The 26,682-nt window shown below is 42.5% G+C and overlaps 1 protein-coding gene across 2 annotated transcripts in view; it reads right to left on the minus strand.

Annotated features, from left to right (window-relative positions):
- Positions 1-25,601, minus strand: part of coro2aa (coronin 2Aa) — a 44,801-nt gene extending 19,200 nt beyond the window's left edge. Inside the window, exons 1-2 of one of the 2 annotated variants that reach the window (XM_066720719.1) lie at positions 25,436-25,601; positions 11,900-12,000 (exon numbers count right to left, since the gene is read on the minus strand). In XM_066720719.1, coding sequence (XP_066576816.1) covers positions 11,900-12,000; positions 25,436-25,583 — 249 coding nt within the window. In that variant the 5' untranslated portion in view covers positions 25,584-25,601. Of the gene's footprint in view, positions 1-1,476; positions 1,799-11,899; positions 12,001-25,435 lie in introns of those variants that run through there. The other variant, XM_066720720.1, reaches the window with a different exon arrangement.
- Between the last annotated feature and the right edge of the window lie 1,081 nt (positions 25,602-26,682).

Consider the following 26,682-nt stretch of genomic DNA (forward strand, 5'->3'; position numbering starts at 1 on the left):
AACAACTAGTGGTGCCGAGAAATAAGTGTTCACAAGCCGTGTTCGCCATGTGTTTGTACTTCGCTCTGTGGTCTGTCCTCCAAAAGGATGTCTCAGAGTTCCCCATTTCATCTGCTCTTTGTGAAAGATGCATAATTAGTAAAAGATAAGGAATGGATTGAAAGAGAGGAATGTTCTCTTCTCCTCCCTCTTTGTGTGCATCGACTTTTGCAACATTTCCTTTGATGTTAAAAAAAGGTGGAGCAAATTTTGCACTGCAGCAAAAAGCTTTTGAATATCTGATAAGACACCACAGCACAAGTTAAACATTAACTCTGCTGGCAGTGCCTATAGGTTGTCGATGACCATGAATGGAGTTCACAACACAGGCAGGGCACGTTTTTAAAATGACATTAGTTATGCTGCACATTTTATCTTGTAAGGATTTACAATTTCCTTTAGAATATCACTGATCTATATCGTATTATCCAGAATATATAATGCCGTGACAATGACGGTTTTTATTTTGATATTTGGTAGGAATTCAACATTGCTTGCTTTTCTCCAGTATTTTAAAGCAATATGTGGTCATTCCCCGAGAGGGTGAGCTCCACACTAACTAAACTAGTCCAAATGGACTCAACGCCTTTGGTTTATTGAGCCGGGAGCGCTGAAGGCCACAGAGAAGCAAAAATTGCAAATGCACAAACCACGTAAATATTTATTTATCCAGTCATCTTCCCCAGAGAAGGTCTTGTGTCTGTTTTCAGACTGCCTAGAGGTGAGGGCCTTACAATGTCAACACTTTCACATCAGAGAAACACCTGCGATCAGGAGGGAAAAGCCTTTAACCCGATGTTCTCTGGCAGTGAGAAAAAGGTAATCTCCTCATGATGCTTTCAAATAGCTCGCTAGGCAGGACACAGCAGAGACCAGCCTACAACGGACATCAGCAGAGAATCTGGATTTTAAAGAATTGCAATAAATCAGTTTAACCCGGCTTGCCTGTAGATGAAAACTGTAAAGTAACAGCAAAACGGCACTTTAGAATAAAATAAATAAGAAGGACATGAAAAATGTGAATCTCCCCGTCTGATTCATGCACCACTTCCCATTTTGCCCTTTAACCAATATCTAAACAAAAACTACCCTGCTTTATCAAAATGATACTCAAACACACCTCAAAGACTGCTGCCCCCTGATGGTTAGTAATTAAGCTTTTCCTCTAGGAAAGCAGGTAACCAAAATGACACTGACGTTGTTTTTCCAGCCTTGCACCATGACTCTTGTAAAAGGGTCACTAAACAACACTGCCCCTTTTTTGTGGGGTCCATCAACACAGTGCAACCCATTTTACAAGCTAGCTCCCACACTTATTCGAATTGTGAAATAGCTGCCCATGTAAGAAAGTGCTGGACAGGTGCACATTTCATTCAGTACTTGATGTAAAGGTTCCCAAGCGGCCTCCTAGTCCCATGGTAAGCACAATCTACTCACCCTGTCTTCGGCACCAAGGTGTACTGAAACGAGCCGAGAGAAGCTGGGAGGGAAGGGTGGGCGGCAATCTAATCCACAGCCAAGTTTCAACAATGCCCAATCATTTTCTGCAAAACTTTCAAAACCCTGGGTTGCCAAGCGTCCCCGAGGCCGAGAAAAACAGCCAAGTGGATCCGTCCTCAAGCTCCCGCTTCTGTGATCGCTGGGCAAGATTTCCTCCACTCTCTGTGGCTGCACAGCATGGCAATGGCAACCCTGTGAGCTCTGAGGCTGGCTGTGTCTGAGCCTGTGTCTCTCCGTGTGTGTGTGTGTGAGAGTGAGTGAGTCTGTGGTTGTGTGTGCACTCCTTAAAAGGTGGAGCTTAATCCGGCAGTCAGAATACAACCAGGCAAGTAATGAGAAACTGCCTGCTCGGCCTGGGCCACTCCCTCCAGGCTTGTTTATGTAGAAACCATCTCCCTCTGACACCTGTGGCAACATACTCGAAGATTTGACTGCACTATTTGCTTTCCACTGGTTTAATCTCTAGCTGACTTGTTTGTGTGCCGTCCCACGTCTGTGTTCTGCACCAAACCCAGTCAGTCCCCAGACTGCCTTTCAAAAGAGTGGAAGGCCAGGTGGAAGGACTTTGCTGTCGAATACATGTGCAATCGCATTCAATCTATACTGTAGAATCTGACTTTTGCTGCCATTTTGGAACTGACAGAACGTTTTAAATCTCAGAACCCAACCAACCTACCCCCCTGCCCCTCGAGTCGGCCGTCCCCTCCAAGGGGTTGGTGTCCGAGACCCACGGGTCTTTGATGTAATGTTCTGCGTGGCTCAGTATGATTTGGAAACATAGCAAAGGAAAGCACATTCTCAAGGAATAGTCCCCCGATTTAAATGTACAGTATGAACAAACTTGTACATATTTACATTGGCGACTATAACAACTGGTGTATATATACATTGGTGTATATAACTCTCAGAAAGTATGGTAAGGATTGAGCTATGCATGGTTTAAAAAAATAGAAAAGCTAGAGATTATCTTACAAAACAAAAGAACAGTAGCTGAATAAACTGGTTCACAAATGCATGGAGGAGAAAGGTAGCAAGTTCACCACTTGCCTAGGGCTGATGTATTGAAAGTAAATGGCCTTCTGCATTAGCCAAAACAATGCATATGCTTGTAATAATGTTTATTCATGGTAAATCTACAATGCTTACTATTGAATTCTTTTCAGCCTTTTCACATACTATATTAATGCACATCCCAGTTCTGTTTGCTGCCATGAATACCCTTTTCCTTCTGCACAGTTCAATGCTGGGGTTAACACTCTCTTGGAATAAGCAATCTCAGTCGGTGCCTGCCTCAGAAAGTGTACAGAAAGATTATACTTTTTATTAAATGGAAAAACAAAACAAAACAAAAACACAATGCACTGACATCTCTCAGTCAATCCAAACTCGCTACCAATGATTCAAGTTTCTCTTGTTATCCCACAACTGTCTTCTCATGGGAGGAAAACTGTCATTGAGTTAAAAGTTCTGATCCTCCCTCCATCAGTGTTGAATACATTTCAGTTGGGACATGCCCAGTAACAAAAAGGACCCAAAACAAAGCTCAAAAGGTTTTTTTTAGGGCAATGGGGAAATGTCTGATACAAGGGAGCAATGTTGCACTTTGTTGTTTAGATCAATCTCTGTATATTATCTTGTAGAGTCTTTTAACATTCTCATTCATTTGTTAATTCACAGGGCTGAAAGGAGACGGGTTTTGATTCCTGACACCTACCAAACAGGTAGAGAGCTCAAGCAATCATAACTGCACGTCAAAGCAAGGGGGGCCAGCAAAAGGAGAAGCATGTTCATGTCTGTTTTCTACACTTGCAACTGTGGAAAAGCTCGGGTCTCCAGCACCATCTGCAACAGATTTGACTACAACAGATTTTGGAGCCAGTGTGGGCCTGATCTCTGTTTACTAGATGCCAAAATAATAAAACTAAACAAATTCCTCCCTACTGTTGACAAAACTGTTACAAACATCAAAAAGCATTTGTTTCTACCAGATCGCAAAGGGATTCTGAAAAACACACTCCAATATTTAATATATCCCCATCTAAAACACATTCTCTCTCCCCAAACTTGGCAGGTGTAAATGAATTTGGCTAACAGCTACAGTCCTTTTTAACAGCACAGTAGAGATGAAGACAACATAGAAGTGACCTCTGCAATGGGCAACTGTAGGTCACCTGCTTCGTTCTCATGTCATGCAAACCCACAGTATTAACATCATACCATTGCTTAAGAGAAGGCTGAAACAACTACCTCCATTAGTTCCCTCCTGACAGAATCAGGGTGGGATTGAATCTATAGCCTCTGGTTTCATTTCCTCATAAAAGGGAATTTGGATGTTCATGATGGCATTTCAAAAGGCATTTGAAACAACTCAGGTCCCCACCCAGCCCCCCCCCCCCAATTCCCCAGGAAAAACTTGTTTTTATGACTTCAGCTACACTTGATACACTCTGGACTGGATTAACATGCATGTTATTAATACCTACATTCTAGACTCTCATTTTACCTCATTGTTCATGGCCAGATGTTACAGAACACAGCGAGCTATTCTTGTGGTTTACAGATGACATTAGTTTAATTTTATACTACTAATTTTCTTTGTTACACTGCATGACTAAACCTCACTTTTTGCCATTCCCTGCTGCCGTACAAAATTGCAACACGTTTTATGAGGCAGAGCAAGATCGTCTGATGACTGCAGCCAGGAGAAACGTCCAGAAACTGCATTAATTTAATTTTGACGTTTAGTCACAACCATAAATATATAAGCATCTAAAAAGACTGAACACAAACAGTACACTGAGATTAGCTGAACCAGATTTGAATCTTTTTATACCAGATTTTTTTTTTTTAATTAAATACACACACAAACACATTTATATTATGCAAAGGAATTTAAATCACACATGTGGAAAAACCCATAACTGCACAACACCTTCTCTCACAGTGCTGCCCCAATCTGTCCCAAACACCCTGCCGGGCCAGACCCAGCCCCTCACTTGTCTTAAATGAGTTAACAATCATGACCTAAGTGTGGTGCCTTTTGTGATTAAAGCCCTACCCAAATAAAAGCAAAGTATGTTTTAGTGAGGGCTCAAAGAAACATATTTACCTCATGCAGGGTGTTGGCTGCTATTGTGTTAATGCAGTCCAGGGTGTTACCCTTAGCTTTCCTGTGTTTCTGTGAATACTAGTGGCACAGTCAGTGGGATACATGTTCCCACAATGCACTGCTGCCTGGCTGTGAGAGCTGAAATGCCTCTTTTCACATGGCAGAGCTGTGCCACTTTCAGTCTGCCCCTTCGTTGTCAATCACAGGTGGACTCTGCCAGCTAGCTTATGTAATCATCTATGTATATATAAAGCTGCTCAATCACAAATAAAGGGGTCTGATCAATTTCAGAGGCAACAACGCTTTCCAGACGCACTGTTCTACCCTTTTATGTTATACTGGGAAGTGCACAGCTTAAATCAGCAACACCCCTTGCCCTTCAGGATTCCAACATGAAGAGAGATGTCAAACTGGGTCTGAATTCAGTGGAAACGATAGTAGCAGGTAAGATCTGCAAACAGATTTCAAACCTTTTTAACTGCTTTGATTTACCATTACATCAGACAGCAAACCTTTTGTGTCACAGAATGAAATTAATGGGACGACTAGCCTTTTGATTCAGCTGGTTTCCAAAATGTCCTTCTCCTGCACTTTAAAGGTGATCACACACTCTTTGAAAGGCAAATGACTCGAGCTAAGCAGCCTACCAGGGTTTGTGTATGAATGCAAATCTAATGGATGCCATTCAGGACGGACAGCAGTGAAAGCAACTATCGAAGCGTGGTGCAGCCCAGTGTAGGGTTTCCAATGCTGGGAAGGAGAGCAGACTGAAGCTCAGGATGCAATGAGCAGACAGTTTATTGCATAGCTACTGTGAAACACAGCCATACATAACCATCAGCATATATGTATATATACACATACACGCACATAAAGTTATGAGATTCTTGTGTGCATTATGCTTTGTTCTTTCTACACCCAAGGGAAAGGATCCAATTCCCATTTTCGACACGATGAAATGAGAGCAGTGTAAATCAAACACAGCACTGAATTACAGCTATCTGCACGGGGGAAAATGGATTTGAATGTAGTTAGTAATAGCTGCTTTCCAGCTGTCTAATCCTTCACAAATGAACCCGCTCCAGCTCAGATCTCGCTTGCTCTGCCCGCTGGGCACTCCATCCCACTGAGCGATTGACCCCGTGCCAGCGAGAGGCTGAAATCAAACTGGTTTCTTACGTTTAAATGCCCACCGCCTGTCAGTTTTGTCAACATGAATCAAATGAAAATCATACCTGGACTCTCCCGAGCTGCACTGAATTACAGGTGCACTATCGGTGTTCCACATGACCGGAGGGCCGTGCGAGTGCCTTTTACGACTCGTTCAACGACTGTGACCCATTCGCTGCAAGTTAAAATGTGCTTATCGTCTCGGATATTGCTGCAAGCCATGCTCCTAATGGGTGTGGTAAGGTAATGAGTGCGAATTGCCTTGTGGAAGAACAGCTATTGGTATCCACAGAAATATGCTCTGGGCTGCGCTGGGGAGAGGTGTGGAGTAATGTTAAAGACTGGGCATGGAGGGCAGGATTCAGAACTGATACAATTAGTTATTAGAGACGTGTCAGGTTGTAAGGGATGAGGGATGCTGCTGACAAACACAGGGTCAATTTGAGCACAGACTGGTACCCGAGCAGTATAACTCTGGGAGCATAAATTCAGGAGTTTTCTTGCGAGCAAAAACTATGTCCTGATCTTGTTAATTAACCCCCCCCCCTCCCCTTGTTAGAATATATCATTAAAGCAGAACATTTCTGTAGGTAATTTAAATACATATTTATGATGACTATATATATCACACTTTTCTAAAGCAGTAACATGATGGACAACATTTGAAAACACCCCCGAGAAAACACTGTAGACATCCTGTGAAATAGAGGAAAACGAGCAGTAACACAGACAGACACTCATATCAGTAGGAGTTACTAGACTGAAGTAATCCTTCACTGCTCTTGTAAAATGTGCCGTTCCCCATGTTTTGCCCTCTCTTCTCTCAGTATCTCGCAGCTGGCCACTCCCTGCAGACTTCAATCTTCTATTATGCAAATCCAAAGCCGAATCGATGCACATGCTGAGAGGGCAGGCTGGCTCTTGCTGCCGATAGGATGGTGACTCTCTTCCAGATATCTCACTAATTTAATCCCTCCTAAAGCCTAAAGACATTAGTTATTGTATACAGCTGCATCCCATTAGCAACCAGCTAAATCACTTTTGTTTTTTGGCGTCTGACTCCAGACATTGATTCTATTGATTCTGGGGACAAAGAGTATTTATTTATTAATGTATTTTACAAATATATTATTAATTTCCTCATGTCCAGATTAAGATAAATTACTCTTGGATACTGGCATATAAAATGCAGACATTGCCCCCAAACACACACACAATATTCTTAATTCAAGGGTGGGTCATGTTATAAGTGTTTGCAAACAAATCACAAAAATGACCAGCTACTTACAGCAGTAATTCAACTTACTATACCCTTATCGATCCAAACAACAATCAGCCTAGCTTTAAAGCATGAAACACTGAATTGCACTTCCTTCTGTACAAACAAAACATAAAACCTGCACCACAGAATAACCCAGACACACAGAATAAGTATAGAATAACATTATCAAGCACTTCATATTTTACAGGGAATAATAAAACACAAAAAGATTTCAGTTGGTTTCTAAACAGATGGGGCACAGAGAGAGGCTGCGACTCTGAATGTCATAATGCGCTGAATGCGATAATGACAGCGTATGTCATCCGATGCCCGTTATTACCCCATAATGGAACATTGTACATTTCCAATGGATCACAAACAGTCTGCCGTACAGGATAATCCTTTTGTAAAATTAAATCTCAGGGTATTTCTTTCAGCAGACCGTGAAAACGGATACCCTGCACACGCGAGCGCTGACAAAAACAAACAAACAGAAAAAGTGCAATCGTTAACCACAATTTCAAGGGGGATGTATATCTTTAGGGCTACTGAGGCCAGGGATTATTTGTATGATTCAGATGATTGGTTCTAGTTCCTCTTTTGTCATTCGTGTCAATATTTAGAGAAACGCAAGAGCCAGCAGCTTGTGTTCCCATTGTCCACCACAGCTTTGCTCTTGACACTGCCTTTTGTATGGAAATGGGGGGTCTTAAGGTTTATCAAGGGCATGCGGTTTTATTCATTGTCATGAACTTAGGCAACAAAAGCTCTTAGCTGGCATTAGATCCCAATAAGAAACCCCCACTTCTGTAGTAATGCGCCTCTTCAACACACTAACAATCGCCTTACATAAAAGACAATTTCTCCATGTTTCAAGAATAGGAGGATATCATTAAAAGCAGCTGAAAAATCGACTTTGGTTTTGTTTAGTTTTATTTATGTTATATCTTACAATCGGTTTTTCACTCCTTCATAAATCTAACCAGAGGCAGTTTAAATCTCCAGGGTAGGTTGTGTTTCAAAGTCCAGCAAATTCCACTGTATGCCAGAGGAGATGTAAAGGACCACCTAAGTATGCTGGCTGAATTATCCCCAAATCAAGACCTGACATATTGACAAACATTTCTACATTAACCGTAGTGCTTTTTTGGCATTCTTCCTGCTAGACATGCAGGAGGAATAGAGCAGCTCCAGGTGATGTGGTAGGTCGTACACTACAGTAAAGAATCCCTTGATGTTAATGAAAAGATGGAAATGAGGCTCACCGACCAGGGGGCTGATATTTTAGGTAACGTCCTGTTATGCAGTAATCTCCAAGTAGAGGGTTCCAGGTAATCGCGTTGGCTTCGCAGCTCTGGGGTTTAAAAGTACTGCTCGATGTGGGGTACCAAACAGCTGGCAGGGCTTATTAAAAGGTGAAATCCCACGGGACTTACAGTGTGTCCAGATATAGAAACCCCACCCCTGCCCTCTCTACTGTGCCTCGAGAAGCAAACGGGAGCTGGTTGGGAAACCCGGTTGAGCCATCATCGGGGCCAGACCAAAGGCTTAGGAAAACAAAGGCAGGGGGAAGCCACCGCGCCACTCGACGGGACCAGTAGCGTCCCGTGTTTGCGCCCCAGCTCGGCGTCTCCCAGTGTCGTGGAGGGGCGGTGCCAGCGCAGCAGCTGGGGCAGGTAGCACAAGGAAAAGCTCAATGCCCAGCAGAAACCCGACACTCTCTGGCACGGCCACGCAGCCCGCGGCAGGCCGAGGTAACCTGAACCCCGCCGAGTAACGACAGTAGGTCCCAAACAACGGTTGATTATCATAGCCAGCGAAACACCACAGCACGGCAGTTGAAAAACCCCAAATGGCTCCTAACTATTCCAGCTGATGACAAAACCAACTTCTGGCAAGTAGGCCCTTCAATATGTACATGAATTGTACAAACGTCACCATGAAGTTCAATTTGCATTTCAGGCGGATGAATAGATACAGTACTCCTGTGATTAGCAGCCATTTCCATCCAGGCCTTGTGCATCATCTGCACCGTTACACAGAAAGAGAAACAAATCCTACAGAGACATAACAGCGATTACTCTGCATGTCTGTATCAAGAAGAGATTACATGTTTGGTTCTTTTCGGTTTCCTTTGATGTTAAACTAATGTTAAGCTACATTTTCAGCCATAATCTATTTATAAAATAACATCCAGCTGTTAAACCTCAACAATATGTGAAACTACAAGATAAGAAAGGCAGCCAGGCCTCCATAAGGAAATGTAATGCCATTCATTTAATGAATAGGACTTAGCAACTCACTGTGATTCATGCAGGGCTTTTTTTATACTTTAACACTTTAATCTAAACAATCTTGTGACACAGTTACCTTTCTGAATGGTAGGCTATTTATACATTTATACACAGTCTAAGTCCAACTCATACTGCAGAATAAACAATCATTTAAGGGGTATCGTTGTGCAGCATCAAGCTTGTTATTTTTTTATTAAAACAATGATTATATGCTTAAATGCTTACTTGCTCTCCCCCCATAAAACCACAATCTCATTTAAAAAACATACACATATATGACCGGTGTCGAGTATTTATGCTTATTATTACAGATATCAGATGAGTATGTGAAACACAAGATTCAAATCAATACCCCCTATCGACTTGAAAGCCGGGTCTGCAGCTGTAGGGGATTGTATAGCACAGCCCACTGAGATAATGGTGAGATTACCGCTATCAAAAGAAGGTTTGTCATGCCTATTATAGGCTTTGCTGAGAAACGGTGCACTTAAATAGTTTCAGGAAAATAGTTCAGCAAACTCAAAAGAGACACAATGATTGACACAAACGCAGTCTCCAAAAGTTGATGATCTTTCAGGAACAGAGAATCTATGCTTCAGGCAAAAAAAAAAAAAAAAAAAAACACTGTCCTTTACTTTTGCGGTTTCTTAATGTGGTAACGAAAGTAATGAGACCAGAGTTTTAGGTTAGATGCATCAAGAAATAGCTTCAGACAGTTCAGGACTGCTCTCTTAAACACAGATTCCAAGATCACTTCAAAAGCATGAAATTGTTACAGATACTGGTAACTGCTGACACGGGTTGATGATAAATCACTGCGAGAATCCAAATAGCAAACAGATCAAATAGCCAGTAGTTAACCCTTAAAACAAAAAGAGTGGCCTACATTTTAAAGCAGAAAATAAAGGTGATATTAATGTACAAAAGACATTGCCATTCAATACCCCTGCACTGTACGCTTTCTTCACACACACAGTAGCAGTTCAAGTTTAATTTTCTTTGACTTTTTTGTGAATATATGTTTTGGGACCATTTTCAGAGACTAATTGTATCTATACAGTGCTTGTTTGCTTTTTACAAGGAAGGACCCTAAAACTCACAGCAGCTGAACCAACAATGGATACAAAGAAACCGCCAACTGAGAAAAGTGCCGAAATGAATGAGTGCGAGTGAAACTTAAGCCGCTTGGATTTCAATAACCCGTGTTGGATGTGATCACTACACTTCAAGGGGATTCTGAAATGTTCTGCTCTTTCAAACCCTCGGTAAGAATTCAGTTTAATACCCAGCGTTACAAATAACCAAGAAAAACAAAGGATAGGATGGGAGATTTAAATGGAAGTTCTTTGATCACTAAAAAAAAAAGAGAATGATCCTAGACATGGGTGGATTTAAAATCTCATGAGTTGGGGGTTAATTAATTATTAGGGGAGATGTATTACTCTACAAACATATGCAACTGTGCCCACCCAGACGTCCCTGCTTGGCTGTCTAGTGAAGTGGGCTTTACTTTATAAACTAAAGGCTGGACTACATACAGAACGATTGGGTGAGAGGAGGATTAAGGACCTTTACTTAAAATAGTACCCAAGTATCCAAGCAGGAATCATTTCAGACACTGAAGCCTAGAAATAATGTTTTCAATCAAATCGGGAGCATAAAGTACAGTATCCTACAGTCGCCAAGTCTCAGCAATCCATCTGAATAATGCTGACACAATAATTAGATCAATTCCATTAGCTAACTGAATTAGCTTCCCGACACGGGCACTTGCATTGCTTCTAGCCTGACAATTGCATGAACTTGACCTTCAGGTTCCTGACGTAATCCTCGAGTACCCAGATGTGCCCAAAGCCCAGACACATGTTCGGTTCTCACTAGGGAATCAAGGGATAGGTAATGCGATTTCTATGTTGAAGAAAGATGTGGAATCGGGCCTTTTTAAAGGGGAGCACAATGTAGATAACTGTAATAGCAAAACAGCCTTTCAGGTGGATTAGCCTGTCCTTTCCAAATCTTCACACAGGTGGAAACATCAGTTCTGGTTTATGAAATCACACTGTTAAGACAGCAGATGACAGGAGGCTATAATAACCCAAATATGATCGCTTGAAAGAAAAAAAAAAAACTGTTTTGTCACAAAGCTTGACCACCATCTCCCCCTTTCCTACTCGCCTAGTCTTTGATGAAGAGCTGGACCAGGAGACTGAAACATCATGGTCCGTCTATGGCGAAGTCTGCATTAAAGATCAGGCTTTTATGGGGATGCCACTCATCTTTAAAGCCATTTAGCCACATAACAAAAACATGTCAGTTGAATCTGAATAATTTCTATACAAATACACGCACATCTGTACACGTTTCAGTCACAAGTTCATACCCTGAGGAAAGCATTCATGAACCATAAAACACCACCTCTTTTCATTGTAGTCGAGCCCCAGAGTAAATAAAGACAAACAAGAACAACAGATAAATAGATCGATAAGATAAACTTTCCAGGCAGAAGAGGACATCTCAGTCACCTACCTGTTGGTCCTTATAGTTCAGCGCGTCCTGAGACCTGTTGCTCAACATGATTGCGTTGAAGCTCCCAACCAAGTGGCCTGGATCCCAGTCACAGTCCAGTCCTGCAGACCCACATAGACACAATATCACTCTCCAGAGCTCTGGTTCATACTAGGTAGCCACACACACTTCAGCCAACCAACAGCCCTCGATGGATTTTTATTTGAGCCACTGACAAATGTGCTGTCATATTCCTCTTCGCAATTATGTCTTTTGCTGCCTTTAAGCCCTGCCCATATATCTGTAGCCCTGCATCAGATAAACTGCACAAAGGCTGCCTGTTTGTTTGTACTGCCTTCGTGTGTCAATATTTTTAGCCTTCTTTCCACTGTCAGCGTCTCCACACACTACCGCTCGGCTTGTCAAGCACAGGTACTGCTGTCCTACTGGATGTGCGCTCTGTGCATTGAATTTCATAAGCGATGAAGAATGCATTGTGTGTCACCTGTTGCAATCCTCCGCTCTGGAAGGCCAGCTGTGGCACGCTCCAAAGCCCCCCGTGGCGGTGAGTGTGGGTTTACAGAGAAACAGGAAGTGCTAATGCATGTCACACACACTGTCTGAGTGACTCAAAGTGTGGATTTCATAGACGGACGGACGCCCAGGCAAATCCGCTCGGCACAATCTCAGTTCAACACTGGAAACCATAAGGGGGTGATACTTGTAAAGTGCTTGTTTAGTTAAAGCAGGAATGAGCATTATCAAACTACAATATGCTTACACACCTCTCTTACCACATAATAGTGTCTGACTTCTTTCAAACACCCAGTAAACGTGTGCCACACACTTTCGCTGTGACTGTACACCCCTCTCTGATATCTCCTGCCCACCGTCAGGTCAATCGCACGCATGTTATGCTGCGTTTCCCAGCCCTGTTCACATGACCCTGGAGCACTTCTGTCTGTCATGGTTCCTGATTGCTACCCGGCTGGAGGTCAAATACTCATGGCAGAGGACCAGCAAGTACCATCCAGTGATGTGCACTTTCTTTATTTGGAAGCTGTTTGCAAAACTGTCACTACAGTCCTTTTCCCCTTAAAGAAATAACATATAGGATTTCAGAGAAAATCCCACTAAAATAGTCAATATAGGCATACAAAATAGGGTTGAGGGCGTGTATCGAGTTCTGATTGAATATTGGATTATGTAAATTAATAAAACAAATGATATATAAAATTGCTATTTAGCTTTTTATGCACACTATTTATGTATTTAGAGGGCTCCATCAGAAAAATAATAAGCGCTCAGGTCAATCCACACGCCGCTGTGAATCTGAAATGAGCTTTTAAAATTCAAAGATGCGGGAAAATAAATGGACAGCTAAAAGAAGAGAAAAGATGATAGATTTAGGCAAGAGAGAATGCAGTAAACCTCAAAGACAACAGCAACGAATCGCACCGACGTGGCAGGCCTTTGTTGCTGTTCCCTACACAACAAAGATGTGAAAGCGCAGTCAAGGTTTTTTATCCCGTCACGCTTTTGTGTCCTCTCAAGGTAAAAGTCTTGTGTGTCAGAGAGAGATGACGAACAGATGAGTCTCATGTAACAACATGCCTGCAGTTTCATAAACCGTGCCAATGTAGGGGACAAGTACAAACAAAGAAACACAATTTTCTCGCCAAGAATCAGATTTTTTTTTCTTGTTTTGTGCCATCACGGGCATTAACTTCTGTTAATAAGGGTCACATAATCCTCTATAATGAAAAAAATAAAACACACCAGTGTGATTATCACGGGCTTAAAGTCACGGATATTTTGCATCCAAAGCTTGTTTACGTCAAGAACAAATATCCACATCTGTCAGTTACACGTGATGAGGTTTCATCGATGATATCAATTGAAAAACAAATGCTTCAGCCCTGCCTTTCCCCGAATTAGACATTTATGGGTGTTAATGATTGACATTATTAATGCCATCTCACCCCGGCTTCATTGTGCGCTTCTGTCCCTGTGGAAATATCACCACGGCCCGACCGAGACGAGAGGCCTGGAATCTCCGTCTCACCCTGGATCTGAGCTGAACAACACGGAGGACTTTCTAATCGTCTCCCGCTGAGCAGCACCATCTCGGATTCGAAGATAATCCGGGAGGGAGGGTCCAGCTGTCGTTCGAACAGGCTTGACGTCACGCATGTATGACGGCTGCGCTCTGCAGTGACGGCCAATAGGCTCGTTCACAATGGAGCTTACGAAGAAAAACAAACTGGGGTACTGCCGTGTCAAAACGGTCACAAGGGCATATTGATCCCATTAACCCTCCGTGTGGAGCATGTTCAAGGAAAAATATATTGGTTCAACAAAGCATACCTCAGCGAGCAGACCCATTCACATCTCACTGAGCCACAATGGTCAAGAGCCCCTTTTCATTGCATTTGGAAACACAATGTTGACCCTGCAATTCCTCAGCCCTGTGCCTCGGGTTTTAAAAGCTCCAGTTCCCTCCAAACACCGCTAGGCTCCCTTTTTTATGACCAGCAGATTATTTGCAAGATCAGTCAGGAAGCTTTAAGGGTACAGCATAAACTATTAAAATAATTCAAATAAAACTACTGTTTTCATTCAACCCAAAGAGAGTGGTGTTAAATGTAATTTAAACTCAAAGACACCCCAACCAGGCATTATATGTCAGTATAGAAAGAGTAACATACATTCCTAAATTGTGTATTTTATGTTTGCAGATTATATATGAAGGGATTTCCCATTGTTTAGTTTGAAAGAAATGACTGGTGGTTAATAATGACTAACTTGAAACTTTGAGTTATTACCCCTCTAATCATATAGCTGTCAGAAATATGGTAATTTCTATCCATATAATATCCTTTTGTTATGCATTTCAAAGTACAAGTGATGCATCTAAAGGTTTGCTTCTATTGCTCAGATAGTAACAAGAATTGAAGTTAATTAAAAAGTGATGATCAATAAAAGTACTTGCATATGAACTGTTAAATATAGACTACTAGGACATTAATGGAAAGGAAGATGTAAACACCATAACTTTGGGAAAGCGTATGAATACTAACTAATACATTTCACTCCTGTTCTCTGTGGTGATTACTACAGTATGAATTGAAAGCATATAACCACAATTAACCATTTCAGTACTACTGGACAAGTCTTGGTGGTAACTTCGATTCCGGTACGATGCCTCCTCGAAATAGGAAATCCTCGCTGTATCCCACAAGATGTTAAAATCTACCTGAATGCTCTTCTGGTGAACAGATCGTTCTAGAAGTGGTTTCTAGTCAACCCATCCACACAGTGCCATCTCTCTAGGAATAGCTCGGTCAAAGCTCAGGAGTTTTAGTGTGATCTACTTTACATTGCGTGGTTAGCTAACAGGAGCAGAAACCAGTGGGATCTACAAACCAGGAATACAAATAATCTTGGGTTTGCAAAGTGTGAACTGTGGGAGGTTTTATAAGCCCAAGGCTGCTGTATACAAGTCGACATCTCATGAGGTTTACCTTATTTTGAGTACATTTGCATGGCCAGACAAAGGGAGTTAAAATAATAGAGGCCGATTTCTGCTTCATGAGGAGAATTTGCAAGATTGGTCTTCAGTCTCCGATCTGAAACTGCTCCACTGATGTGCATTAACTCATAGCGCCAGTGGAGTCTCCTTGGATATCGATCCCCTGTCCTCCGCAAGGGCGGGACCCAGCCAGAGAGTGCTGATTAAGACTGATTGAAAAGGGCCTTGAAGCCCAACGCTAAAACACTAAAAGGCCATTACTTTGCAAGGTCCTAAGGCGGTACAGAAAGGGACATGGTTGGAATCGCTGTGCCGTCTGAGTCAGGGAGGGCTGATGAAGCACGTGATCGACTTTTAATATCAATGCTTTCTCTATGTTTCAGTGCAACACGAATTACTGTCCTTCTCTAAAACATGTTGCTCTTTAAGCCAACTCCTTCTGCACGAGCTCTACTTGAATCCTGCTAGTTGCTCAAAGCACGACAGGAGAATTTAGTTTCCCTTCTGACCAAGGAAAGGGGATCATACAGTGGGTGAAAAACGTATTTGATCCCCTGCTGATGTTGTACGTTTGCCCACTGACAAAGAAATTATCAGTCTATAATTTTAATGGTATTTCCCTCATTAACATGCAAATCAATTTATAACTTTTTTGAAATGCGTTTTTCTGGATTTTTTTGTTGTTATTCTGTCTCTCACTGTTAAAATACACCTACCATTAAAATTATAGACTGATCATTTCTTTGTCAGTGGGCAAACGTACAACATCAGCAGGGGATCAAATACGTTTTTCCCTCACTGTATGTGCCGTGTATTTTGTATGCCCCTCCGTCAAGAACACGTCACAGGCTTCGGTTAAGGTACATCAGGAATGCCAACACCTTTTGAATGTGCAGTTTAATGGAAACGTGCATCTGCATATTGACAGTAAACTGCAAAAAAGAAAATCAAATACCTGCTGTAACTGCGGGCTTGATTAACTAAAACAGATGAAAGGCTGGAAGTACAATACTGCTAATACACAGGCTCAATGGAAAGTGAATGGAAATCACATTTTTCAGACATGCACGGTTTCTCTTGGGGGAGCTGTGTAGGTACGCTTTCGTATCTCCACGTGATGGGCCCCTTTACTGCAAACAGCTCGATTTGAATGCTCTCCATTTGAGTTGTAAATCGATTTCAGTCCGTTGTAAATCTTTATTTTGTTAAAGAAATTAATCATTTGCATCTCGTTTCGAAGGCACGGTGGTGTTGAAGTGACAATCGCGTGCATTCAACGCAACACTGAAGATGAGGACTCTACTTCTCCTGAAGTCTGGTTTTAAATTACTACATTGTGATTCTTATGGGAAACAGATACAACTTTCGCCTTTAGTACCTCACTTTTGATTTCCATCTGTGTGCTGACTGCATTGTATACATATGGTGTGTAATGTACAGTAAAGAAAGACTGCCAGAACACTGAATATTTGGGTGACAAACCCTCTAAGCCAAAAGCCCGGTCTCCCCTTATTAATTGACTGAATGATTGTTTCCCATTAAAAAAAAACCCACATAAATCCCCATTCCGATCCGACATTACAGAGTATGCTGGTAATACCTGGAATTAGAAATGTGGGCCTGTACAAGATATTCCTCGTACCAGTGCGGCCTTTATCAACCGGCTGTGATGGGGGAAAATATCTGGATTAGACCAAGTGTATTAAGGATCTTCTAAGCGTGAACAATCTGGGAGTTGCTTTCTGATTCGACCTGCGCTGAACTAAACCACATTGTTTTTTCTCAGAACAGCTGCTAATGTTATTTTGTTTGCATTATGTAAACAATAAACACAGACAAATATAAGACCATAACACCAGTCCGGTATACACTCACCTAAAGGATTATTAGGAACACCATACTAATACTGTGTTTGACCCCCTTTCGCCTTCAGAACTGCCTTAATTCTACGTGGCATTGATTCAACAAGGTGCTGAAAGCATTCTTTAGAAATGTTGGCCCATATTGATAGGATAGCATCTTGCAGTTGATGGAGATTTGTGGGATGCACATCCAGGGCACGAAGCTCCCGTTCCACCACATCCCAAAGATGCTCTATTGGGTTGAGATCTGGTGACTGTGGGGGCCAGTTTAGTACAGTGAACTCATTGTCATGTTCAAGAAACCAATTTGAAATGATTCGACCTTTGTGACATGGTGCATTATCCTGCTGGAAGTAGCCATCAGAGGATGGGTACATGGTGGTCATAAAGGGATGGACATGGTCAGAAACAATGCTCAGGTAGGCCGTGGCATTTAAACGATGCCCAATTGGCACTAAGGGGCCTAAAGTGTGCCAAGAAAACATCCCCCACACCATTACACCACCACCACCAGCCTGCACAGTGGTAACAAGGCATGATGGATCCATGTTCTCATTCTGTTTACGCCAAATTCTGACTCTACCATCTGAATGTCTCAACAGAAATCGAGACTCATCAGTCCAGGCAACATTTTTCCAGTCTTCAACTGTCCAATTTTGGTGAGCTTGAGCAAATTGTAGCCTCTTTTTCCTATTTGTAGTGGAGATGAGTGGTACCCGGTGGGGTCTTCTGCTGTTGTAGCCCATCCGCCTCAAGGTTGTACGTGTTGTGGCTTCACAAATGCTTTGCTGCATACCTCGGTTGTAACGAGTGGTTATTTCAGTCAAAGTTGCTCTTCTATCAGCTTGAATCAGTCGGCCCATTCTCCTCTGACCTCTAGCATCAACAAGGCATTTTCGCCCCCACAGGACTGCCGCATACTGGATGTTTTTCCCTTTTCACACCATTCTTTGTAAACCCTAGAAATGGTTGTGCGTGAAAATCCCAGTAACTGAGCAGATTGTGAAACACTCAGACCGGCCCGTCTGGCACCAACAACCATGCCACGCTCAAAATTGCTTAAATCACCTTTCTTTCCCATTCAGACATTCAGTTTGGAGTTCAGGAGATTGTCTTGACCAGGACCACACCCCTAAATGCATTGAAGCAACTGCCATGTGATTGGTTGGTTAGATAATTGCATTAATGAGAAATTGAACAGGTGTTCCTAATAATCCTTTAGGTGAGTGTACATTAACACCTTTCAATCAAACCATTTTTATTCGTTATAGTGTTCTTGTTTTACATTGTTTAATATATTTTCCCTGACGACTGTGAATCTTTTAGCCTTGCTCTGCATCAATAGGACTGATAATTCATGATCATAACAAAGGACTCAAATCTGATACAAGGCTACATTTAGTATAGATATAGTGGCACATATAGTATTCCTTCTAAATCACACAAAATAGCAAATGGAAAGGAGATTAGATAGAGAAAATACAAAGTGACTTATTCGTTTTTTTGTGTGTGTTGAAGTGAATCTCACATTCCCCAAATAAATGGACCGTCGGCTGAGGGTAAGAGAAAAGTTGTCTTTGACTTTTTGTTAGAAACTAATAATCTTTTCCATGTGAGAGTAACTGATAAAGAAAACAAAAACTGAATTTTATGGCATTGCAATTGCAGAAAGGTGCTACTCATTTCCGTTGAGTTGGGAGCAGAGAAAATAGGTGAACATTAGAAATGGGGCCGTGTTAATACACTGTGTAGTCTACGCCTGCCAACCTGCAGGAGTAATAAAAACAATTTACATGTTTACGTTCAAGGGTTTGTTTGCTGTGGGTTTGGTCACGGACAGACTCTCAGTTTTGGGACTTTGACACTTCGTACGAGTCATAAAGCTGCTCCCACTTTGCTATGCAAGGGGATTCCCCCACCCCCCCCAACCATTCCTACACACTAATATATCACAGCAAACGACTATGAGTGAACAGTAAATATGTGAAAAATGGCGTGAGGAATTCAGAGCAGGTGTATCAGAGGATTTCTTTCTATTCTACTGTATGTGTGACATTCTGCAAGGAATCAGACTGACACGGCACTAGCAAGTCTGACTGTAGATCTTAAGACTTAAACTCAGAAGTGGCTGCAGAACCTGGTCTTTCTCCAAATGCAAAGGATTCTTAGAGTGTCTCGGAAGGAATCCAGAATTCAGGAGAAAAAATCTCATTAATGGTTTAAAAAAAAAAAAGATTATGACTCCATCAATTGAGTCGCTTAACTGTACGCTCGTGTGCTGGTCTTTTTTCTGGGGGAGAATCTTGGCCTCTTGCTTTTGTGACAGAACAGTAATGTTCCAGCCAGAATACTGCTATGAAACATAAAAACGTGTTCTGCTTTGATCCAGGTAATACAAAGACAACTGTCTCTCACACCAAGAGCTGAAAACCATTCTTTCCACACGTGGCTGTGAAAGAACAATTATTTTATGCACATTTCCCATCTAAGATACACAAGACTAACTAGTATTAAGTACTGACAGAAACCACACAAAGCGGTACGTTTGAAGGCACAAATAAGTGCAAAGTAAAACAGCCTTTATGGTAGGCGCTGTAAATCATTATTCGAACACTGTTCCGGCGGTCAACGTTTCACAAATGAGGGAAGCTCAGGCAAGCGGCGACGTGTGCCCGTCTCTTGTAATAACAGAGCACCGATAAAGGAATTGTTTGATGGCTTTGTGAAGTGAAAAGCTCAGACTTTTACAATGCGTAGAATTATTAGGACTCCCTTATCTACAGAGAAACTAAAAATCAAAACAGCCAGACAAGGCCGTAACGTTGGCCCCTGTGTCTGGGTCAATCCCTTTTGTAGGTTTACTGATCGGAGCACAACTGCTTTTCAGCACCGACAGCAATACATCACTATCAGCTCCACCTATTCAACAGAACACATACATACCTAGAAAGCATTGGTTGAAAAATACAAATAAGAACATCAGACAGTGTCCAATGGAGAGGAGGCCATTCGCCCCATAGTGCTCGTTTGGTGTCCATTAATAACTCAGTGATCCAAGGATCCTATCCAGTCTGTTTTTGAATGTTCCCAAATTGTCTCTTCAGCCACATCGCTGGGGAGTTTGTTCAGATTGTGACGCCTCTCTGTGTGAAGAAGTGTCTCCTGTTTTCTGTCTTGAATGCCTTGAAGCCCAATTTCCATTTGTGTCCCGGGTGCGTGTGTCCCTGCTGATCTGGAAAAGCTCCTCTGGTTTGATGTGGTCGATGCCTTTCATGATTTTGAAGACTTGGATCAAGTCCCCACGTAGTCTCCTCTGTTCCAGGGTGAAAAGGTTCAGGTCCTCAGTCTCTCAGTAGGACTTTCCCTTCAGACCTGGAATAAGTCTGGTTGCTCTCCTCTGAACGCCTCTAGAGCAGCGATATCTTTCTTGAAGTGTGGAGCCCAGAACTGTCCACAGTATCCAGATGAGCTCTAACTAATGCATTGTACAGTCTGAACATCACTGCCCTTGTTCTCAACTCTACACTTTTGACAATATACTCTAACATTTTGCTAATCTTTAAGCATCATTACTATGTAGTACTTCTGTGGTGTTCTAGCAAAATGCTCCATTTATCTTGATTTCTTGATTAATGTTAAAAGTGCAGGTGTTATTCATCAATATACAGATCTAGCTTCACCCAACCAGTTTTCCACAGCTGCAATGTTTTGCTTGCCTGGAGGCTGGAGTTGGTGTTGCTGTGAGAGACCTGGTCTAATTAACAAACCTGCAAACACATAAATTAAACCAGGAGCCAGCAGTGTCTTCACCTCACAAATTTGCATGACAGATGCCTGTTAAATTTGAAGGCCAAAAGTGTTCACCCCATATGTAAAATACGTAGTTTCAAACCAATGAATATTCGCTGGAACAAAGGCTAACATCGCAATTTAAAAGTTCACGACCAGTTGGTGCCTAAAATGAACCCAAGGCCAGAGAGATTTCTGGGCTGTAGAAACAGCCAGTGGAGGACACACCAAGTACTAACTCAGTGTGTACATACTTCTCCAAGCATATTTTTGTTATTCCATTTATCATTGTTAAACTTAAGAATCTATACAAGTGAAAGACGTTTCACATTCTCAGCAACAGATTAAATCTTCCTAATGATCCGTCTCACATTCTCCAGCACTAAAGCCAACCAGAGATTTTGTAGTAAGTCTGCCATACGTGTCACTGCGGCGGCACTGTAACACGTACCTCTCACTTCGCTGGTGCCACGTACCTCCCGCTGAGCGCCGTTTTGTTCTGCAGGTTTTAGTTTTTTTTCGAACATCACTCCCAGCTTTCCAACACTAAGTGGTTGAAGATTACAATCACAAAACCACTATTTTGACTGCCATCAGTTGGAACAATGCAGCACTGTGGAAAGCCAACTTAAACAGGCCTACTTGGCCATTGATAAACCTTTCTCCGTCTGAAGTACACCGGAGGACACGAGAGAACTAGAAGTTGAGGACAAATAATAAAGCACTACAACAGTCATTTCCAGGCAGCTACAGTTGTGTATACTGCTTGTGTACGTATTACGTTATTCCACAGTAATGCACAGTGTGGTTTTGAAACCAGGCAAGATAAGACATAGCCATAAAATGAGCTTTAAAGCTCAATCTGTGTTTTTAAAGCTTCAACAAGTTTATGCATTTTGTGTAAACCCTATTTAATGCCATGAGCTCAGCGACTCAAATCCGAACCTGGATTTAAACACGTAGATCTTATATTTCTTTCTCCTTTTTTCAGAACACAGATGGAGTGGGACAGGAGGTTTAAGAAAGAAGGGGCATCCGATAGCATTGTAGATATATGGTGACTAAAAATCACCATGTTTGTGTCCCTATATCTCAGTTTGGACACTTGACGCTATGCTGCTGCATTCTTCATTCAGGACATCTTTCCAGTTCTCTTGCTGGCGAGTGACCCATTTCCAGGTGCTCCAGCAGCGCTCCAGAAAACCAGGGATGGATTCATTGGATTTACAAATAACACAGCTCTTGACCTGTTGTGTTACTAATGTCATGCATCAAGACGACAAGTGTCACGTTGTGCTGAAAAATGCAAGAGGGAGGACCCACACCAACATAATGATTTTAAGAAAACAGTCTGTTGGTTATTACTGTTATCCTGCTTTGCAAGCAAACTGATGATATTTCAGGCAGTGTACATACATAGAAATCCCCCCCAAAGAAATTAAAATGTAATGCATTTAAACCAACGAGTCAAATTGTTGAGTTAATGATAGAGTATCCCTAATTTTGAGTAGCATGAAAAGTACATTATAAAAAAACAATGGCTGCTAAAATCCCATGTAGCATTTTTTTTATAAAATTAGACGAGGGGATAGCTTAGAAAAACAACTGAAATAAACACTCTCCACATTTACCTTGGCCATATCTTAGCATTCTTGTAAGTAACCATAAATCATCTGTCTTATTCAGACTCTAATGGATGCATCAGCTGTTGAAACAACGATGGCAGAACTGCTACAGAAACTAGCGAAGAGCTTCCTCTCAGACCCAGGACTTGTCACGGTGTAGTAATTAAAGAGCATGTTGATACTTAACGACGGTGTGCAATTAAATACCTGCAAGGTTTAAAACTTTGCATGATTTCACCATCTTGTCTGTACACTATTTCACAACAGCTAAAATTCCTGGTGGTTTCTTCGTGGCATCACTACAAGCCTGCCTTTCCTCGTTCAGCGGCATATTCCCGAATTCCCTAACAGCAGTTCACAGAAGACGAAGGATGTCTGTAATGTTGGTCATTATTAAATCACTGTTCCCTCAATTGAAACACTGAAAACCTTCACGATCATGCCGTCAGTAAATATTTGTATTGGTCCATAGATACTGAAACAAATGCATATTAGTAGTTTACAACCCCGATGGCGAACTGGTGTGAGTAGCTAATTATACTGAGGTTCGGCTTTACTCGCCTGACAGAGGACACTTGTGGTGGTGTGAGTTAGGAATCGCATATTTAACCTTTATTGGGCAGAAGTGAGTGACCAGAATTGGGTCCGTCTACTTCTGCAGTTTCAAGAGCCCATTGATGGTATTCTTTAATTCCTAGATCAGGAAAAAGACTAGACATTACCACAAAACAAAGGTACATCTTTAGCATAGGGAGCTGACAATGAGGTAAGCACTGCATCCTCATGCTGTTGCTTTTTCAGACTGCATTGTTTCCCAGTAAGTCACAATCCTAACAATTCCAAATATTTAAACTATCAGTGGAGCAGGATAGGTACACAGTGCAAAGTGAAGAGCTATCTTAATGCGCCGATGACCTTCCTTGAGATACCGGAGCTTCTTTCAACCTGACAGACTACGGATGCTGGAATTTAATCAGACTGACAGAACCGCTAGGCCCTGGGCAGGCTAATATGCGCTGTGCTGATAAATCAGTTTATCCTAACACACCACTTACGGTAGTTAACTTCCGTACGGGGATAGCTGTAGATGGAGGGGCCTGATCAGATCACAAAGCCCACAGCATTATTTAATTACATATTCATCAGTCCATTACGAATCGACTGCATTAAGGTGATGTGCGATTTCCATGGAACTGAATTATCCCCCCATTAAAGTCCAAGAGAGCAAACTGATAAAGGCTCATGTGGCGTAACTTTATAGGGCCTGGGGACACAAGCCTAATAATACACAGTGACAGAAAACATCTGCCACGTCTGACCAGAGTCCTCGGACACCTCTGGAGTTACCTGGGCTCGTCAGTATTTCTAGTCAGTGGCACTTTACAAAATACACGACAAACGCACAACACCAATATAATCACTGCAGAGAAAACGGTGAATTGCCGTTTTCTTTCTGTCAAACCCTTGCAGTGCACCCCCCGTCCACCCAGGGTCTCACACAATCTTCTCCATCTCTTATGTATTATTCCAGTGGCACGGACTGGCTCCTAGGAGTTCCACACAGTCAACAGGCATTTATTACAAATAAATGATCAATTATAAGTAATAGAGATGTATCCTCTTTTAGAATTTTGTTTTAAAATTTTGTTCTACACAACGCTGGACTTCCTGCACACTTTACATTCAAGAATTACAGTTGTGCTTATGGTAGTTTAATTCAACTGAATCTGATTTCTGCAGCAAATACATTACTGTATCACTCCCCCATAAAGGCTGAACACATTTTTCTATTCTATTACAGAATAGTCTGGTATATGAGCTAATAAGAATTGATAGGAGGTGAATGGATACACACACACACACACACACACACACACACACAAGATTGTGTTTGATCCAAGTCTTCAAAATCATGAAGGGCATCGACCACATCAAGCCAGAGGAGCTTTTCCAGATCAGCAGGGACACACGCACCCGGGACACAAATGGAAATTGGGCTTCAAGGCATTCAAGACAGAAAACAGGAGACACTTCTTCACACAGAGAGGCGTCACAATCTGAACAAACTCCCCAGCGATGCGGCTGAAGAGACAATTTGGGAACATTCAAAAACAGACTGGATAGGATCCTTGATCACTTAGTTATTAATGGACACCAAACGAGCACGATGGGGCGAATGGGCTCCTCTCGAATGGACACTGTCTGATGTTCTTATTAGTGAAGCTGTGTCTGTATCTTGGGCCATCACTATTGAGACAGATGCATAAAGTCCAGTCATAGCACACTTGTTCCAAATGAACAGAGCGGTCATCCCAAACCCAGGACACCAGGAAGATGCTGGAGCGGGACACTTTGCATGTATACCCGAGAAGTGGGCACACGTTTCGCGCCGCGGCGTGCAGGGCTGCCAACACCTGCCTCTGTGGCAGACACTGAGCCCTGCCATCGCGCCGGGGCTCTTCTGTCCTTTGTGCCGTGTGCACCGGATTCAAATGAAACTCGCCCTGCCTGCTCTGGCATCCCACCCAGACGTGAATTAAAACACAAAGCAGGGGCCATGCTTCACAGCGGACATGCACGACAGAAACACAGACAAACAGTGTCAACTGCACGGACAGCATGCAATGGATGAGGACGGGAAGTTTTTCGTCCATTCGGCTTAAGGCTGCAACCTTGTGTATCTATAACACTAAACTATAGGAAGGTTAGCGGGACGAGGAGCTCCGGCGCTGATGCACTGGCTGCCTACCTTTGTGATGGTCATACAAGATGCCCTCCAGGTAGCAGCGGCTCCGAGGAAAGTGCCGGCTGCAGCAATACGGGAAACAGACAGCAGAGCCTCCCGCCGCAGAGACGGACCCGGCGGACGCTTTATAGGTCAGGGGAGTAATGCTCATTCATACAGCAGCCTATACCCTGCCGGTGCGAGGCTAGCGGCAGGCAGTTTCACACAGGCAGGCAGAGCCGCATCCACACGCCGCAGTGACGGAGAGACGCGCCGCGGCCCCGCCCTGCAGACGCACCGGCCGCCGGCTTTGTGTTGCGGCTGCGGGGCTGCGGGGCTGCGGGTTCAGCCGCCGGGATCACACGCTGCGGACAGGATGCGTTATATAGGACAATACCGTGTAAGATTCGTGTGCGACGGTATACAGCCGAGAGATTGAAAGCAATGACGGCATTGTAACCGTTTTTTAAATTTATTTGACATGCATTCATAATCACTGTGCATTACTTGTATCTTACACATTCAAAAGAATGTCAGGTTTACAATGTATCGGTCACTCTGTTTTATCTTTTGTATTATTCTTTGTGGGGTTACTGTAACTAAAATAGCACAGTTACAGATACAGATACGTGTTACAAAGCATACACTACTGTATAACTTTCCATTGTGTCTTATCTATGAAGGCTGTTCTGGGAAGCCAGGGCCATGATCATGAATGCAATATAATCCTGTGGGGGCAGAGATAAACAAAGTATTTACTGAGGGTAATTCCTCTAAATGGGTCAATGGTATATAGGCTCTATCTAGGGCTACAGGGCCAATGCAGTATGGTAACCGACCTGATATTACAGAAATAATTTACAAACACAGCATAGGCCTCATATTTCAACTACATATCTGCAGCAGTCATCTCACAGTAGGCATCTTGAATCAAAAGACCCTTGCATGCCATCAACTGTAAATTACCTGGACACAATGCATGGACCAGATGTTTAATTGATAATGTACAGCTGTGGATTAAACAAATGTGAAAAGGAACTGTGGCCCTATGGGAGCAGAGTCCGAGACCTCTGCTTTAGCCCTGAGCTGTCCCGTGACTCAGTGTCAGAAATATTGACAGTTACAGGCTGGCCTCCTAGAGGAACGTGTCAGGAAAGGGTGTTGGAATAAAGGCAGTTCAGAAAGACAGTAACAGGAATTGCATCTTAGCAAATTATTCAGCCCAGTGAAACAACTACAAATAGTTTGTTTATAAAGAACAAGAACAAGAA

Source organism: Amia ocellicauda, chromosome 13 (assembly GCF_036373705.1).
Source record: "Amia ocellicauda isolate fAmiCal2 chromosome 13, fAmiCal2.hap1, whole genome shotgun sequence".
Classification (NCBI taxonomy): Eukaryota; Metazoa; Chordata; class Actinopteri; order Amiiformes; family Amiidae; genus Amia; species Amia ocellicauda.